General features: G+C 42.2%; 1 protein-coding gene across 2 annotated transcripts in view; it reads right to left on the bottom strand.

The window, feature by feature from the left end:
• Positions 1-17,079, bottom strand: part of AASS (aminoadipate-semialdehyde synthase) — a 70,796-nt gene that overhangs the window by 45,111 nt on the left and 8,606 nt on the right. For both annotated transcript variants that reach the window (XM_070466452.1, XM_070466461.1), the window contains exons 3-8: positions 13,850-14,026; positions 10,414-10,498; positions 1,878-1,945; positions 1,625-1,771; positions 327-405; positions 69-196 (exon numbers count right to left, since the gene is read on the bottom strand). In XM_070466452.1, the coding sequence (XP_070322553.1) occupies positions 69-196; positions 327-405; positions 1,625-1,771; positions 1,878-1,945; positions 10,414-10,498; positions 13,850-14,026 (684 nt within the window). The remainder of the gene's footprint in view (positions 1-68; positions 197-326; positions 406-1,624; positions 1,772-1,877; positions 1,946-10,413; positions 10,499-13,849; positions 14,027-17,079) is intronic.

Below are 17,079 nucleotides of genomic sequence, written 5' to 3'. Positions count from 1 at the left end.
CCCCTTAAAAACAGCCTAACTATAGTGTATCATGAGCAAGTAACTCAAAAGCTAGGTCTGATACTCACCTCAGTGTTAAAACGGCTAATGTAGCGCTCGGGGTATTTGTCATACTCTACAGGGTCATATACACCATCTGTTTTCCTGACAAGATGATGGTGGCGACTTAACACTGTCCCGTACACTTTTCTCAGGTCTTGCAGAGGAGAAAGAAATTAGTAAAGTGGGTCACAAGTGATACAGGTTTATGATGATCAAATATAATGCACAAACTGTTAAAAACAGTAAAGGTTACATACAGTCACTCTCCCCTACCCACTCCTTACCTCCACTTTGGGAAACTTCTTTTAATTCATGTGGCTCCACATACTCACAAGGTAATTCATTGAAGATTTCTTGGGCTCCCTGTAAATAACGCATGAGTGAACATTTAAAAATCAATCGGAAAAGAGCCGATATGTTTCCCTCATTTCCTCAAAAGGTTCCAACTCATTTTCCCCACAATTACATAGCTCTATCTGCCCTGCTCAGCAACTGGGACCACAACATGAAAGTATGGATGAGCTTCTTGCATACAGCCTGCAAACCTTTTAAATACCACTCATTGGAGAGGGGGCTTCCCACGTGGCTCACTGGGTCAAAGAAAACACCTGCAATACAGGAGATGCAGGAGATGTGGGCTCTCTTCCTGGGTCGGGAAGATCACCAGAAGGAGGCAACTGGAAGCAACTCGCTCCAGTATTCTTGCCTGGAGAATCCCATGGACAGAGAAGCCTGACAGGCTACGGCCCATCGGCTCCCGAAGAGTTGGACACAACTGAAGCGACTGAGCACGCCCGCATGCACATTGGAAAGGACTTTAATTTTTTACTTAAAGTTATTCAGCACAGACACAAAAGTGTTTAGAATTGAGAGTACAATGAAAATATTTCTATTTAACTTTTGCTCCATTGCAGAAATTATTTGAAGTGGGGAAACTATATTTCCTACCAAAAAAAAAAAAAAAAAAAAAAACCTCACATGACTATCTCACAGTATACTATAGCGATGTCCTCTTTGTAAAGTAGTCTCACGGAAGAAAGATCTATTTTACAATTATAAGTTTCTCTAGGGGATTACAAATTCATTCTCAAAACTAACCCAGAAGGAAGAAAATAACAGTTCTAGCCTTATTAGTTATAAGACTTATAACTATAGTTATAGTTTATAAGACTTATTAATTATTACATAATTGTAGCTATAAGACTTATTCTAGTCTTGAATTAAGCTTCTTAGCATCTCATCTTGGGGTTACTTCTAAATTTTAGGACATCTCAGTGATGGAGGTAAAATAGAGCACCCTAAGAACAGAACTTTTCACTGCAAGGAGTTATCTGTCTAAAAAGAAAAGAAAAAGCATTCAAAGCCTCTGACAGCTTGGAATCAACTAAAAGCAAAGAGAGTAAGTTTGGACCAGTACTGTTCTTTACTACAGGAAAAGTTCATAGGTAAGAAAAAAGTACCAAGAATAGAATGCCCAGTCATGGAAAAGAAAGACTCTGAAAGGTCAACAAAATGCCCACATCCTTCAGGTTAATGCCCAAGTTCCAGACTGCTTTATGAAAAGAAGACAGTTGGAATTTACCTTAGATACATTACCAGTCCCTGTGAACACAAATGTTAAGGGCCCTATTGACTTTGGCATCAAACCCAGAGATATTTCATAGCCAGCATCGCGGACAGCTTGCACTGCCTGACCACTGTTCCTGTAGTTATGAGCCATGCCAATGTGCTGCAAACAAGCATACGGTTCACATTAGTTGACCACCCAAGACACGTTTCTATGTTTAAAATGTGATATGTTTAAAAAAAAAAATTAGACACAATAAACATCTCACCATAAAAGGTGTGTGATGTCCCAAAGCAAGGAGCCTTAAACCCATCCCATGAAGAATGTTGATCATCCCTGTTGCAGAATCAGACCAACAGAAAGACCGTTAGTTAGGAGGAGTGGAAGCTCTTCTTTCCACCAGTTCTCCAACCTGCTCCATGCTCTGAGGAAGCACGGACCACAACATCTCAGGTTTGGAAGGGGTCCTGGAATTTATCTATCCATTCCCTCAAATTTCTGCCATCAAAAGTATTAACCCTGCTGCACCCCTCCCCTGTCCCCTCCACTTCCAATCCTGCTAAAATGGAAAGAGTGTGCCTCTTCTTCTCTAAGGCTAATCTCTCCACCTTTTCTCCAGATCCCATCCTTCCTGTCTCACTCAGGAATTTACTTTGGAATTAAGTCCTCTTTCTAACCTCTCTATTGGTTAATTCTTAACATTTAAACACACCTCCATTTCTCGGGTACCAAAAACAAATGGACATGTGAAAACAAAGTCACCATTGACCTTATGGCCCCTCCTCCCACCCTCAGCTATTTCAGTGACCTACACAGCTAAACTTGGTGGACACTTTGCAGACCTTGACTCACTTGTCAGAGGCATTTGGCAATATGTACTTAGTCACTCAGTTGTATCTGACTCTTTGTGACCCCATAGACTGTACAGCCAGGCTCCTCTGTCCATGGGGATTCTCCAGGCTAGAATACTGGAGTGTGTAGCCTATCCCCTCTCCAGGGGAACTTCCAGACCGAGGAATCGTACTGGGGTCTCTTGCACTGCAGGCAGATTGTAGAGCTTCTTTTTGTTGGAACTCTCTTCCCTCAGCGTGCCTGGCTTGAACATACCATCACTCTAAATTTCTGCATGCTCCTCTTTAAATGTCTATTCGTTGTATATTAGTGACCCCTGTCCTTTGCTTAAAACTGTCACCCCCAGGATTCTGTTCCAGGCTCTCTTCTCTTCAATCTCTACATTTTTTTTTCCTTAGCTAAACTTATTCATTCCTAAATTTCAGGTATTCTCTGTGTGCTGATGACTGCAAGTCTGTATCTCTAACACAGATATTTTGTTTTATTTCAAGACCCAGTCAACCACCTCATGGATTTCTCATTTTGGATGTCCTTCAAATAGCAAAAACTTAGCAGGCCCATACTGAGGGCCTCAGCATCCATTCTCCCCTTCTTCTTTCTCGGAAGAGAACTTTCCCTCTCCATATCCCTGACAAATTTTCTTTGATCTTTTTTCTGATGTTAACTTTGAAGGAATAATTTATATATTATAGATCACACCGATTTAAAGTCTATACTTTGTTAACTGCTAACAAATGTACACATCCATAGTACCACCAACATAATTAAGATATAGGCTACTCCTATCACCCCAGCTAATCCTCCCCAAGCTTCGGTTCCAAACACTGATTCTATTTCTGTCTGTGTAGCGTAGTTTCTTCTGTAGTTGGCCACAAATGAAATTTTAAATATTTATTCTTCTTTTGTTTGTCTGCTCCTACTCAGAATAATGCTTTTGAGATTCATGCATGCTTTGTGTATATAAGAGGTTTGCTTCTTTTTACTGCTGAGGAGTGTTCCATTCTGTGGCTACACTGCAATTTATTTATCCATTCCTCTGCTGATTGCCTGGGCTATTACAAATGAAGCTACTATAAATAAGTCTTTACAAATAATAATTTGCTTCTCTTGACAAATTCCTATAATTTATTTTGTACAATGATATTCAAGAATTTTATTTCTTCTTGAGTTGTGTCTTGCAAGGATTTGCCTATTTTGTCAACATTGTTGTATTTATTGGCCTATCCATAATATTCCCTTATCCTTTTAATATCTGTGATGTAGATAGTGATAATTCCTGTTGTATTCCTAATATTGCTTTTTTTAAAAATGTGGCTTCTCTGTCTCTTTTCTTAAAAATTTATCTAACTGGAAGATTATAAAATTTATTGATAAAAATAACCAGCTTTTAGTTTTTGCTTTCTTTTTTTCTAATAAAAGCATTAAATGCTATAAACTTCCTTCTAAACACCACTTTACCTGCATTCAACAAATTTTGGTGTGCTGTTTTAATTCTTCATTCAATGAAAAATATTTCCTAATTTTTCCTGTGAGGTCTTCTGCACTCATGGATTATTTTGAAAAACATGGTTTATCTTCCAAATATTAGAATGTTTCTAGATATCTTTGCATTACAATAACCAAAGTCAATTTTATTGTAGTCAGAAGGACATACTGTATGGTTTTTAAACTTTTGAATTTATTGAGGATTGTTTTGTGACCCAGCACATGGCCCATCTAGGTGGATGTTCCAAATACCCTGAAAGGAATGTTTCTTCTGTTCTGCTGAAGGGGGAAACAGACAGAACAGGCTCCATCTTGAAAGCAGGACTCCATGTTGGGCCGGACTGTGGACTTGGAGCTATATGCCCAGTATCTGTGGAAACGACAGACCAACTGGAAAACCAGGCCCCCTGGATGCAAGAGCCCAGGGCTCATACCTAGACTCTCTGTTGTGTAAAAGAATACCCTAACAACCTGTGTAATCGAATAGAATCATACATTCTATTATGCTTATTGGGGTATGACCACAGGCCTATTGATAATTGTCCACTGTTAACTTCCTAGGCTTAACACATATGAATCACGGGTTAACTTTGTATCTTTCTTTTCCTTTGTTCAGACTAGTTTCAGGGAATTTGGGGAGGTGGGTTTGGGCACGTACACTTAGGGGATATAAGGTTTTCAGAAAACTTGGTCAGGGTCCTTGGCTAAGACGAGACTCTGCCTTGGGCCCGCCGGTGGCTATCTGCATTGTCCTTCTGAGTGAGTCTGTTTCCCGGAACGCGTGGCTACATTTGGTGCATTGGCCGGGAAACTCCTCACTTTGAGGAGACAAGTCCCATTTGGGACTACTCCGAGGTTCGAATCTTCTAGAAGGGGGAAGGCCCTTCGCCCTTCTGGAAGGATTCTGCTTCTCAACACCCGGACCTTTCATGTTAGCAGGTAGTGGACGGCAGCAGGGGAACTGAGCGCTCAGGTGAGGAGGAACCCACCCAGTAGGGTGGAAGAGGGGGCCTGATCACCACCCTGGGAGGGATTAGAAAGGGCACAGGCCCACAGGAGCCTAGAATAGGCAGGTGGCAATGATTGCTAGGTACACAGGTTGGCGAGCATGTTAGGGCTTAGGAAGGAAATTTGTGAAGGTCATGTAGGAGGTGGGGTCCACGCCGTCTTGGGAAAAATTATTACCAAGCATTGCCAGGGGATTTTTAGGAGCAGAAACTTGGTCTTTGTGTGCTCATACTCTGCCCTCCTCAAGGAGGTGTCCCATCTGCTATGAAATTCTTGACCCCCTCGGAACTGTCAGGCTAGAAGGAGGGGGATACATAAGTGAGTACGAATTGGCTTTTCCAGAGATGGCCTGGGACGTGGGATATTTAAACCATCTGTATTTTCATCCGCATCTGATCAAGCACACCAAAGCAAAATGGACTTTAAAAGTTAAGGGAGAAACAGTCTTGGATCATGTGGTGTTCTGGTTCAACTGTGCTGACCGGCAGGTAAAGACAGGATGATCCCCCTTCTCCCTCTGGGATCTGGCAGGTAAGGCTCTTCTCATCCCAATTAGGAAGGAGGCAGAATGGCAACCTAAGTGTCATTGAGTGGAAATATCAGAAGTACATAGGGTACTGAGAACTTCGCAGACAGAACAAAAAGGGAAAGTAGAAGAAGGTCCGAGAAGGTAAGCAAGATGGGGGGAGGTGAATCTAAGGCAACTGTATTAGAGTGCATGATTAAAAATTTAAAGCAGGGATTTGGAGGAGACTATGGGGTGAAGATGAAGCCTAACCACCTCCACATACTCTGTGAGGTCGAATGACCCCCTATGGGAGTAGAATGGCCACCAGAGAACACCGTGAACTTAAAAATAGTGGAAGCGTCTATACAGGGGTCACAGGAGAGCCAGGACACCTGGATCAATATCCACATATTAACTCATGGCTAGGGTTGGCCCAAGACCCTCCAACTTGGACAAGGTTCTGTATTCAGAAGGGAAAGGGGAAAATATTAATGGCACAAAAATGATGATGAATAAAGGAAATTCTACAGGATTTGGAGATGACCTGACCCCTCGCCCATACTGGATAATGACACGCCTGCCTCCCAGGGCTCCCCCAGGACCGGGGCCGCCTTAATGCCCCCCCCAGGGCCGGGTGAAGTTCCGGCGGCAGCCGCTGCTCTTCCACCCGCTCTCCCGGAGTTCATAGAGCCGCCATCTTGGCAGGCTCCAATCCCAGCAATGGAGACCTCTGGTCAACGCCCCCAGAATTCCACCTCAGCTGGACCTCCTAGATTGTATCCACTTCTCCTGGTGAGTACTGATGGGAAGGGGGGAGAAAACACAGCAATTAGACAGAGGCTGCGCTCCGCCAAGAAACAGGGGGAAAGAACCCCACTACAGATGGCCCTCAGAGAGCTACAGCAGCCTCCAGGTCAGGACGCATGAGGCACCACCATCAGCTCCTGTAGCCTGTTATTACCAGCCATTTTCCTCTACGGATACATTAAACTGGCAGAGACACGCTCCACCGTACTCGGGGAGCCAAAGGCCATGATTAGGCTAATGGAGACTATTTTTCGAACCCACTGCCCTACATGGGATGACATAATCCAACTACTAGTCTCCCTTTTCAGCACTGAGGAAGGACACAGGATCCTAACTGAGGCCAGAAAATGGTTCAGAGAAAAGGCACCTGAGGGTACTGCAAACCCGCAGCGTGGGCAGAACCAGCTGCCCCCGATGAGGGGCCCGATTGGGACTGTGACACAGAGGAAGGGAGGGCCACCTGGACAGATATCGGGTGACTATTTCACTAGGTCTCAAGAGGGGGCCCGAAAAGCTATGAGTATCGCAAAACCCTCCGAAGTGATTCAAGGGGAAAGCGAATCACCCTCTTGAGTTCTGCGAGAAACTGTGCTAGGCCTATAGACTTTATACGCCAGTAGACCCGGCCAGAGGCTGCTGGGTCTCAGATGGTGATAAATGCAGCCTTTGTGTCTCTAGCCTACCCTGAAAATGTCAGATGGGGGGACACCAAGTGACTCATGAATTTTTATACATCCCTGAATGCCCAGTACATTTATTGGGAAGAGACTTGCTGTCTAAATTGGGGGCACAAGTGACCTTTCCCCCCACGAAAGACCCACTGTTCGAGTGGGCTCAACCACCTACTTACTCTTCCTCTCAGTAACCCCTCAAGATGAATGGAGGTTGCACAATCTCCCGGCAAGGAAACCAGATGGGCTAAACAGTCAAGAGAGAGAGTTAACAATTCCCTGAGGTCTGGGCGGAAGACATCCCCCCTAGGCTTGCAAAACAAGTCCCACTGGTAATAGGACTCAAACCCGGTACAATTATGTCAGCACCTACCTTGGGCCTGCCAGACCTTGCTAAGCCGTTTACTCTTTATGTGACCGAAAAGGACAAAGGTGGCTACGGAAGTGTTGTCCCAGATTACAGGGACATGGACAGACCCGTGGCTTATCTCAAATCAGCTGGACAATGTTGCCACTGGGTGGCTGGGATGCTTATGGGCAGTTGCTGCAGTTGCCTTACTGGTCCAGGAGGCAACCAAGCTGACTCTGGGCCAAGATTTGTTCGTAAAAGTCCCACATGAGGTCAACACTCTCCTGCGAGGGGACCCCCATAAATGGCTGTCAACATCCTGGCTAACTCAATACCAGGGACTGATGTGAGAACCCCCATTTACTACTGAGCCTTGTCAGGCCCTGAATCTGGCCACTGTCTTTCTTGTGGGACAAGGTGGGCCCTCACATGATTGCAAGGAACTATGCCAGCAGACCTGACTTGAGACGCAGATTAGGTCCTGAACACCAATGGCACCAGCCTGGTGAATAAGGACAATGACTGTCGGGATACGCAGTAGTCGTGGAAGAAACCATCGTTGAGGCTAGCTCTCTGCCATCACACTGGTCCACTGAACAGGTGGAACTATATGCTCTAATCCAGGCCCTCCAGCTGTCAAAAGGTAAGAAGACAAACATTTACACAGACTCCAGGTATGTATGCTTTTGCCACACTACAGGGCTCTGTATAAGGAAAGATGTCTTTGACAGCTAGTGAAAAAGATATTAAAAATAAGGAAGAACTTAAGACCCTATTAGATGCTGCCTGGGAACCAGAAAGGGTTGCAGTCATACACTGCTGAGGACATCAAAAAGAGGATATCCCTAGGCTCAGGGAACAGACTGGCAGATAAGACCACTAAACAAGCAGCCGAGGGCTTGGGGGTGACAAGTGAAGCCCCTATTAAAGCTCTCATATTGGCGGAGCTACCTGAGCTAACGCTAGACTCCCCAAAATACACTGAAGCCCAAAACCAACTAGCGAAAGCAGAAGGGGCCATCAAGACTGAAAAGGGATGGTGGGAATTGCCAAGTGGCAAATTATTGGTACCGGAGGGGCTGGCACCCACTCTGGTAAGCCAAACACACCAAGCGACCCATCTAGGCCATGATAAACTGGAAGAGCTAATTTGAAAATATTTCTCGGTTCCCTGCCTCTCTTCCCTATGAAGGATAGAATCTCAGAACTGCACTGCCTGCTCACAGGTCAATGCTGCCTCTTGGCACAGACAGAAACCTCCGGGGATTCAGCTGAAAGGCAAGCTGCCCTTTGAACGCCTGGAAGTGGACTTCACTGAAATGAAACCTCACCGACACTACCATTACCTGCTGGTCATAGCATGTATGTTCTTGGAATGGGTAGAAGTTTTTCCTACCCAGACTGAAAGCGCATCAAAAGTAGCCTGGTGCCTGCTTAGGGAGATAGTTCCCAGATTTGGATTTCCCACCAGCATTGGATCGGACAATGGCCCGACTTTCACAGCTGATTTAGTATAACAAGTAAGCAAAACTTTAAACATCAAGTGGAAATTACATACAGCATATAGGCCCCAGAGTACTGGGACGGTGGAAGGAACCAACCGGACACTTACAGAGACGCTCTCCAAGTGGATCTTAGAGACTGACTGTTCCTGGGCGGGCTTGTTTCTGACGGCTCTGCTCAGACTCAGGATGACCCCACGGTCCCACGGCTCTTCTCCACACAAAATTGTGTACGGGAGGCCCCCTCCCGTAATACAACAGGTGTCAACAAATTTGCCTCAGGTAAGGGGAGATGAGACTTCACAGCAGACAGAACTGGGTAAGGTAATAAATCAGGTAACTAAGTTTGTACAAGAAAGGGTGCCATTCCCCCTTGGGGAACAGATTCACGAATGTGAGCCCGGGGATCAGGTGTGGTCAAGCACTGGAAACACGACTCCTTGGCCCCACAATGGAAGGGTCCGTATACTGTTGTTCTAACCTGTCCTACTGCAGTTAAAGTTGCAGGTGTCACTCCCTGGATCCATGAGGGTGGAGAGAGCAGACCACGCAGACCTGGAGGACTGTGGACTTGGAGCTATATGCCCAGTATCTGTGGAAACGACAGACCAACTGGAAAAGCAGTCCCCCTGGATGCAAGAGCCCCAGGGCTGTACCTAGACTCCCTGTTGCCTAAAAGAATACCCTAATTATCTGTGTAATCGAATAAAATCATAAATTCTATTATGCTTATTGGGGTATGACCACAGGCCTATTGATAATTGTCCACTGTTAACTTCCTAGGCTTAACGCATATGAATCACGGGTTAACTTTGATTGTATCTTTCTTTTCCTTTGTTCAGACTAGTTTCAGGGAATTTGGGGAGGTGGGTTTGGGCACGTACACTTAGGGGATATAAGGTTTTCAGAAAACTTGGTCAGGGTCCTTGGCTAAGACGAGACTCTGCCTTGGGCCCGCCGGTGGCTATCTGCATTGTCCTTCTGAGTGAGTTTGTTTCCCAGAACGCGTGGCTACAACACTATAAGTTGCTAGGTGGACTGCTGGGTGCTCAAGAATTGTCACTGATGTCACGGTGGTTGATAGTGTTTTGTGTTCTGTACCTTACAAATTTTCTACTTATTCTGACAATCACAGACCTTCAAGTAAGTAGTCTAATCTGATACAAAGTTATAACATGTAGTGTTTCTCAACTAAAGATGGTTCAAAGTAATAGCCAGGACGAAAATCAAGTGTTAATTTCCCCCAAATTCCACCTCTTATCCTTGCTAAACTTCTCCTCCATTGGTTCCTATCTCCACATCTTACATCTCCCATTTCACCCTTTCTTCCATTCTTCAAATTTCTCATCACCAAACTGACCTCTCTTTCCAGCTCCCAAACAGAAAAATTCCAAACCTACCCATAGCTATTGTCCTTCTCTCTGTTCCTTTTCTTTATCTTTGTAATAAATATAGTGTCTCCTTTTATTCCCCTGATATTCATCATCCTTACTCACACCTCCCATGTTTATTTTTATTGGTGGAAATGAATACTCCCATCCCCTTGCCACAGAAAAGAGAAAACACAGTTATCTCCCAGGCAAATTTAGACAGTGAGTGATGTAACAGCCCTGGATACCTACCTGCCACACCTGCCCACTGTCCAAATGCCACTACCCGTATTCCTCTATGATCCACCATTTTCTCATAATCAATGAGTCGGATTTCCTGAAAAAATGATAAAAAATTTCTAAATCATCCAGTTTAATTTCAATGGGTAGAACACAGTATGAGCAAGTGAGTATTTCACATTTTTCCCTCTTATAAAATATATCTTGACTTGCTAACAGAAGTTACCATGAGGTGCACCATGAAATATTTAGAAAATGCTGGGTCACAAACCAAGGATAGGTTTGTGATGAGAAATGAAAGAATGCTGCTAGCAGGATGCTAATGCCCGTTGATGGCAGGCAATAAAATAACAAAGGCATGATATCTTTCAACATTTAGCCCAGCACCATCAACCAGTATTTCCACATAACGCCCCACTCATCCTCACATCCTTCCCTCTAGTATCAAAAACAAGTGCTTCCTGAGACTAATCCCTGAGAGCTAGATCCCAACTTTTTTCTGTGTCTTCCAAGGTCACTCTTGAACTCATTCTCATTCTTGCATTGCCTGTCTTTACTGTGTTCCTTCCCCTCAGCCATTCTAAATATGCCCAAGTCTCCCTTCTACCTTAAAAATGACAACAAACCTCCCTCTCAAGTCCATACACACAAATCTATCTCATTCTCTCTCTTCCTCTTCTTCTCTCTCTTTCTGACTCTCTTAGTATCTCTTTCTCTTTCTCTCTGTTTTCTCTCTCCAGGCTTTCACAAGTAAACTCTATTTTAAAAATAACACAAGCTGCTTGTTTTTCACTTCCTCATTTCCACTAAAATCATATCCTTCCCCTTTCCTTGAGAATCTTCCCTTTCTCTTGGAAATCTCCTATTAATTAATGCTTAAAAGCTACTAACACATTGTAATTATAGAATGTCTTAAACAATCTATTTATTTCTGAAAGATAATATAATTTTTACCATGTCCATGTATTCAAGAATATTTAATATTCATCCAAGTAATTTGTTACAGAAATGTTGCCCAAAAGCAGCCTTGCTGGGTCTGTTTTTATTAATTTTCTGGAAATGAACAAAAGTTCATACAACAACAACAAAAAGTTTCTGAAATACTTTTTGAGGAGTTTATCTGCTTAAGGTGAAACATTCTTCTTATTATTTTCATTAATTAGTTTTTAATTTGTTCTTTTGAAACACTGCAAATTAACTGTAGTCTCTGTTTAGTGAATTTGATAATAGTTAAGAACGTATTCTGGATGCCTATATAAAATACATTTTCCTCTACTGCTTTTACTCTTCATGAAATTCTCCTGTCCTCTGCCTACTAGCAAATGCTAGTCTAGTTTCTAACAGTTTAATATCTTTACTCCAGGACTTAGATCTTGGACTTCTCCATCCACACTTACTCCTTACCCTCCTCTAATCTCACAGCTTTCAACTCAGTCAGTTCAGTCGCTTAGTCGTGTCCGACTCTTTGCGACCCCATGAATCGCAGCACTCCAGGTCTCCCTGTCCATCACAAACTCCCGGAGTTTACTCAAACTCATACCCATCAATTTGGTGATGCCATCCAGCCACCTCATCCTCTGTCGTCCCCTTCTCCTCCTGCCCCCAATCCCTCCCAGCATCAGGGTCTTTTCCAATGAGTCAACTCTTCGCATGAGGTGGCCAAAGTATCGGAGTTTCAGCTTCAGCATCAGTCCATCCAGGACTGATCTCCTTTAAGATGGACTGGTTGAATCTCCTTGCAGTCCAAGGGACTCTCAAGAGTCTTCTCCAACACCACAGTTCAAAAGCATCAATTTTTCAGCACTCAGCTTTCTTCACAGTCCAACTCTCACATCCATACATGACCACTGGAAAAACCATAGCCTTAACCAGATGGACCTTTGTTGGCAAAGTAATGTCTCTGCTTTTCAATATGCTATCTAGGTTGGTCATAACTTTCCTTCCACGGAGTAAGCGTCTTTTAATTTCATGGCTGCAGTCACCATCCGCAGTGATTTTGGAGCCCAATAAAATAAAGTCTAACACTGTTTCCACTGTCTCCCCCTCTATTTCCCATTAGGTGATGGGACCAGATGCCTTGATATACCTTTTAGTCTCTAACAACTGTGTATCAGGAGGAGCTGGCTTCAGATTCACATTCAATGGCCCACTCAGCTTCTCCCCTTCAATGTCTAATGGACAAACTCAACAGGTCCTAAACCCAACTCTCAATCCTTCCATACAAGCCCATTCCTCTGGCAGTGGCATCATCTCAATCTAAGGCAACTCCTTTAAGTTACTGAAACCAAAATCTTAGAGTTAGCTCTGACTCCTCTCTTTCTCTCATAGTCAACACTCACTTCATCAGTGACTCCTGTGGGCTCAGACTTCTAAAATATACGCAGGACTGGTCCATGTGTCTCTGCTCTGCCACCTTCACGCAAGCCACCATCATTGGCAGCCTAGCATCTGGACTAGTCCAGACTAACAGTCTTATTAATTTTGTTCTCCTCTCACTTCCAACTATTATTCACACAGCAGGCAGAAAAAGCATCTTAGAATATGATTTTCTCTAATCCTCCACTCAAAAAGACTGTCAGGGCTTTGTATAACTATTCTCTTAGCTGAGCAGACTTTGCCCAGATGGATACGGCTTGATCCTTCATCTCCAAAGGTTTGCTCAATTCCAACTTAGCAAGGAGGCTCTCTCCAGCCATCCTATTTAAACTAGCATTGTCACCTCCCCCAGTGCCCAGCATGCCTTTTTTTCTCCTGTATCATATTTACCTCCATTACATATATCACCAAGCAATGTACGAGGTGTGATTTATTTATCATCTGTCCCCTTCCACTCAAATATAAGCTCTGTTCATTGCAGTAATCAGTGTCAGACACGGCGCAGGCACGTGGTAAATGCTTGCTGAGTTAATACGCTCGAATTTAAATAGATGCTAGTTTTTTCACAGTATTAATAATCTCAAAAAAAATTTTTCCCCTTATGAATATGCAAAAATAAATGTAAAAATAGTCTCCAGTCCAGTTCTGGTACTACAGAGCAACCTCAGTCAATTTGCTTCACCTCTCTGGGCTCCACCTGAAAAATTAGGGTGGTGGGTTGTATGATCCCTGAGGTTCTTTTCAGCTCTAAAATCCGACTCGCTAATATTTGACCAACTAGCCTTATAAATTAATCATCATTTGGGACAAACGTTTCTATCATTCTTTCCATTTTAGAATACAAAAGGAATGAAATATGTTTGATTCTTCGTGTTATGAACCTGCCCCGGAGGAGCCCTAATGGCAGCTGAACAATGCAAGCACTATCTTACAGATCATCTTTCCTGTAAAGGTGAATAACATGATGCATTTCCTAGATGCTAAAAGAAAACTGAAACTCTGCTTGACAGTCAAAAGCAAAAAAAAAAAAAAGTTTCGGGATTAACATTTATGAATATTGGCCACTAAATACCTGTTTTAGGATCTCATCCAGCAAACCCATATTGGCCTCCTGAGCCTTTATTGTGTGGGAGAAGAATGCATAAGTCTTCTTGGGCATTAATTTTTCCTCTGGTGGTCTTTTAACTCCCAGAATTAGACAAGCTTCAGAAATATCCTCCTGGAGAATGCCACCAGCTTTGACATATTCCTGGGAATGCAATTTTGATTGAAAGTTAGTTCCCTGATTTGTTGTATTCATATTTTCTTTACTAAATAAATTTAGCAGTTAAAGACACAAACTTTTGAAAGAATAAAACATAAGGAACAAATAATGGAAAAACTACTTCTAAAATTCTTACTTGCTGACTAAAGATGAATTTAACATTTAGCAGCAAAAACAAAAATCAGAAAATTCAGCACATAATTTTATTTGAGAACAGTTAATAGCCACTAGCACACTAGAACACGTGATTTAAATATACTTGTAGAATGTATTTTTTCTTCAACAATGCTGTGAAACATGAAGTGCTAAATAGTAATTTATTGTTGTTATTGTTGTTTAGCCACTAAGTTGTGTCTGACTCTTTGCAATCTTGTAGAGAGGAGTCTGGCAGGCTCTTCTGTCTGCGGAATTTCCTAGGTAAGCATACTGGAGTGGGTTGCCATTTTCTTCTCCAGGGGATCCTCTTGATCCAGGGATTGAACCCATGTCTCCTGCATTGGCAGGTGGATTCTTTATCACTGAGCCACCAGGGAAGCCTGGTAATTTATTACTTGAGTATATTTTTAAAAGAAAGACATAAATCTGCAACATTTTCTTTTCTTTCTTTTTTTGGGGAGTGGGGTTCAATTCATATTTACTATTGTCCTACTCTGTACAGTTGATTGTAATAGAGATGAGCCAAAACCCAAAGACAGACAGACAAGGTTCCTCCTGTAAAGGGGCTCACAAAATATTGTAGAAAGAATCAGAGGCACAATGTATTAGGTTGAATTCAAAAGAAAGTATGATTATTCTTACTTAATATGAATAATCATTACTTAATGATAATTAGTATGGTTATTAATAATCTAAATGATATATTAATTTAACAGATATTGAGATAACTCCCAGGAGAGATGATCATGGAAATATAGAAATTTAAATTAATCTAAAAGGCTGAGTAGGATTTGGAGGAACAGAGAGAGGAAATACAAGGTGGTAATACCAGTAAGAGGCATTGAAGAAACACACACAAATATGGAGATGGGAAAGTAAGGAGATGTTTAGGGCATAATAAGTGAATAGTTTAGAAAAGTAGAGTGAATATTATCATGGTGAATATGAGTTTTATTGAACAAAAATTATAATCATTGATATTTATTAATAAATTACTATATGCTTTGCTAAGCTCTTTGGGCGAAGTATTTAATTCCTAAAACTCCCATGAGGTAGATGCTATTATTATCCCCATTTTATCAATGGGAAACCCGAGTCTTACACATTAAACTGAGATTTCATAACTAGTACATAGAGGCAACAAAGAATTATTTCAGATTTTTAAGTAAAGGGGTAGCATGATCCAAGCAGAATTTTTAAAGCATCAGAGGTGGCAGTTAAATAAAATGAAGATAAATCTAGTTAAGAATCTACTTGAAAGGAAAGCATAAATCTAGAGGAGAGACAGTAAAAGTAATAAACATGTTCATGTCTGGTTTCTCTGAAAACAATCTGCCCACTTATAGTAGACTGGTTAAATACATCATGATAAATCAGAGAACAATAATAACAGAGTAATTACTACATAGACATTAAACAGAATGAAGCTGATTTCTATGAACTGACATGGACAGATTTCCAGGATATGCCTTCAGTTCAGCTCAGTTCAGTCACTCAGTCATGTCTAACTCTTTGTGAACCCATGGACTGCAGCACACCAGGTTTTGCTGTCCCTCAACATCTCCCAGAGTTTGCTCAAACTCCACCCATTGAGTCAGTGATGCCATCAAACCACCTCATCCTCTGTCGTTCCCTTCTTCTGCCTTCAATCTTTCCCAGCATCAGGGGATACGCCAAAGAGCAAAGCAAGGTGTGAAAGAGTATATACAGTATACAAGGTTCTGTATAAGATTGAAAGGAAAGTAAGAAAACACATACACACATTTTTGTAAGAATAAACAGGAACGATAGATCAGAAACTAATGAAAACAGTAACCTACAAGGGAGATAGGAATGGGATGTAGGGGATTAAGATAAGAGCAAGACTTCTCTGTGTTGGATCTTTTTATAAGGTTTTAATCTTCAAAGGGGCTTCCCTTGTGGCTCAGCTGGTAAAGAACCCCCCTGCAATGTGGAAGACCTAGATTTGATCCCTGGGTTGGGAAGATCCCCTGGAGAAGGGAAAGGCTACCCACTCCAGTACTCTGGCCTAGAGGATTCCATGGACTGTATAGCCCATGGGGTCGCAAAGAGTCGGACACGACTGAGCTACTTTCATTTTCACTAGGTGGCTCAGCAGTAAAGAATTCACCTGCAATGCAGGAGATGTGAGTTCAGTCCCTGGGTGGGGAAGATCCCCTGGAGAAGCAAATGCCACCCAATCTAGTATTCTTGCCTGGGAAATCCCATAGACAGAGGAGCTAGAGGGCTACAGTCCATGGGGTCACAAAGAGTCAGACACGATTTAATGACTGAAAAACAGCAACAAAATCTTTAAAGCTTATTAATATTTAACTTATTTAAAAAATAAAACTAAATCAAAAAGAATTTAAAAGCAAATGTTAAAATTTAATAGGAACAAAAACAAATCCAACTGGATATCACATTGACATGTAATCACATAGAAAAACTATTTCAGATATGTTTTGAACACAGCACTCTGAATATTCTTTGTGACATGTATTCTAAAGGCAAAAAAAAACCATCCCTCTAAGAAATATTAAACTTCATTCAGTATCCTCTTACTGAGGACAGAGGATGAGATGGTTGGATGGCATTACCGACTCAATGGACATGAATTTGAGTTGGTGATGGACAGGGAAGCCTTGCGTGCTGCAGTCCACGGGGTCGCAAAGATTCGGATATGACTGAACTGAACTGAACTGAATATTATATTTGTTTCGGGTATATACCAAAATTAGTTTCAGGTGTAAACATTATATTAGTTTCAGGTGTATATCAAAATTAGTTTCAGGTGTATACATTGCAAAAGGATCACCACAATAAACCTAGTTAACAATAAACCTAGTACTATTCTAGATTAAAAGAACTAAAGATACATA

This window comes from Odocoileus virginianus, chromosome 1 (assembly GCF_023699985.2).
Source record: "Odocoileus virginianus isolate 20LAN1187 ecotype Illinois chromosome 1, Ovbor_1.2, whole genome shotgun sequence".
Taxonomy (NCBI): Eukaryota; Metazoa; Chordata; class Mammalia; order Artiodactyla; family Cervidae; genus Odocoileus; species Odocoileus virginianus.
Note: the sequence above shows the minus strand (reverse complement) of the source record. Positions and strands in the feature narration are given on the sequence as shown.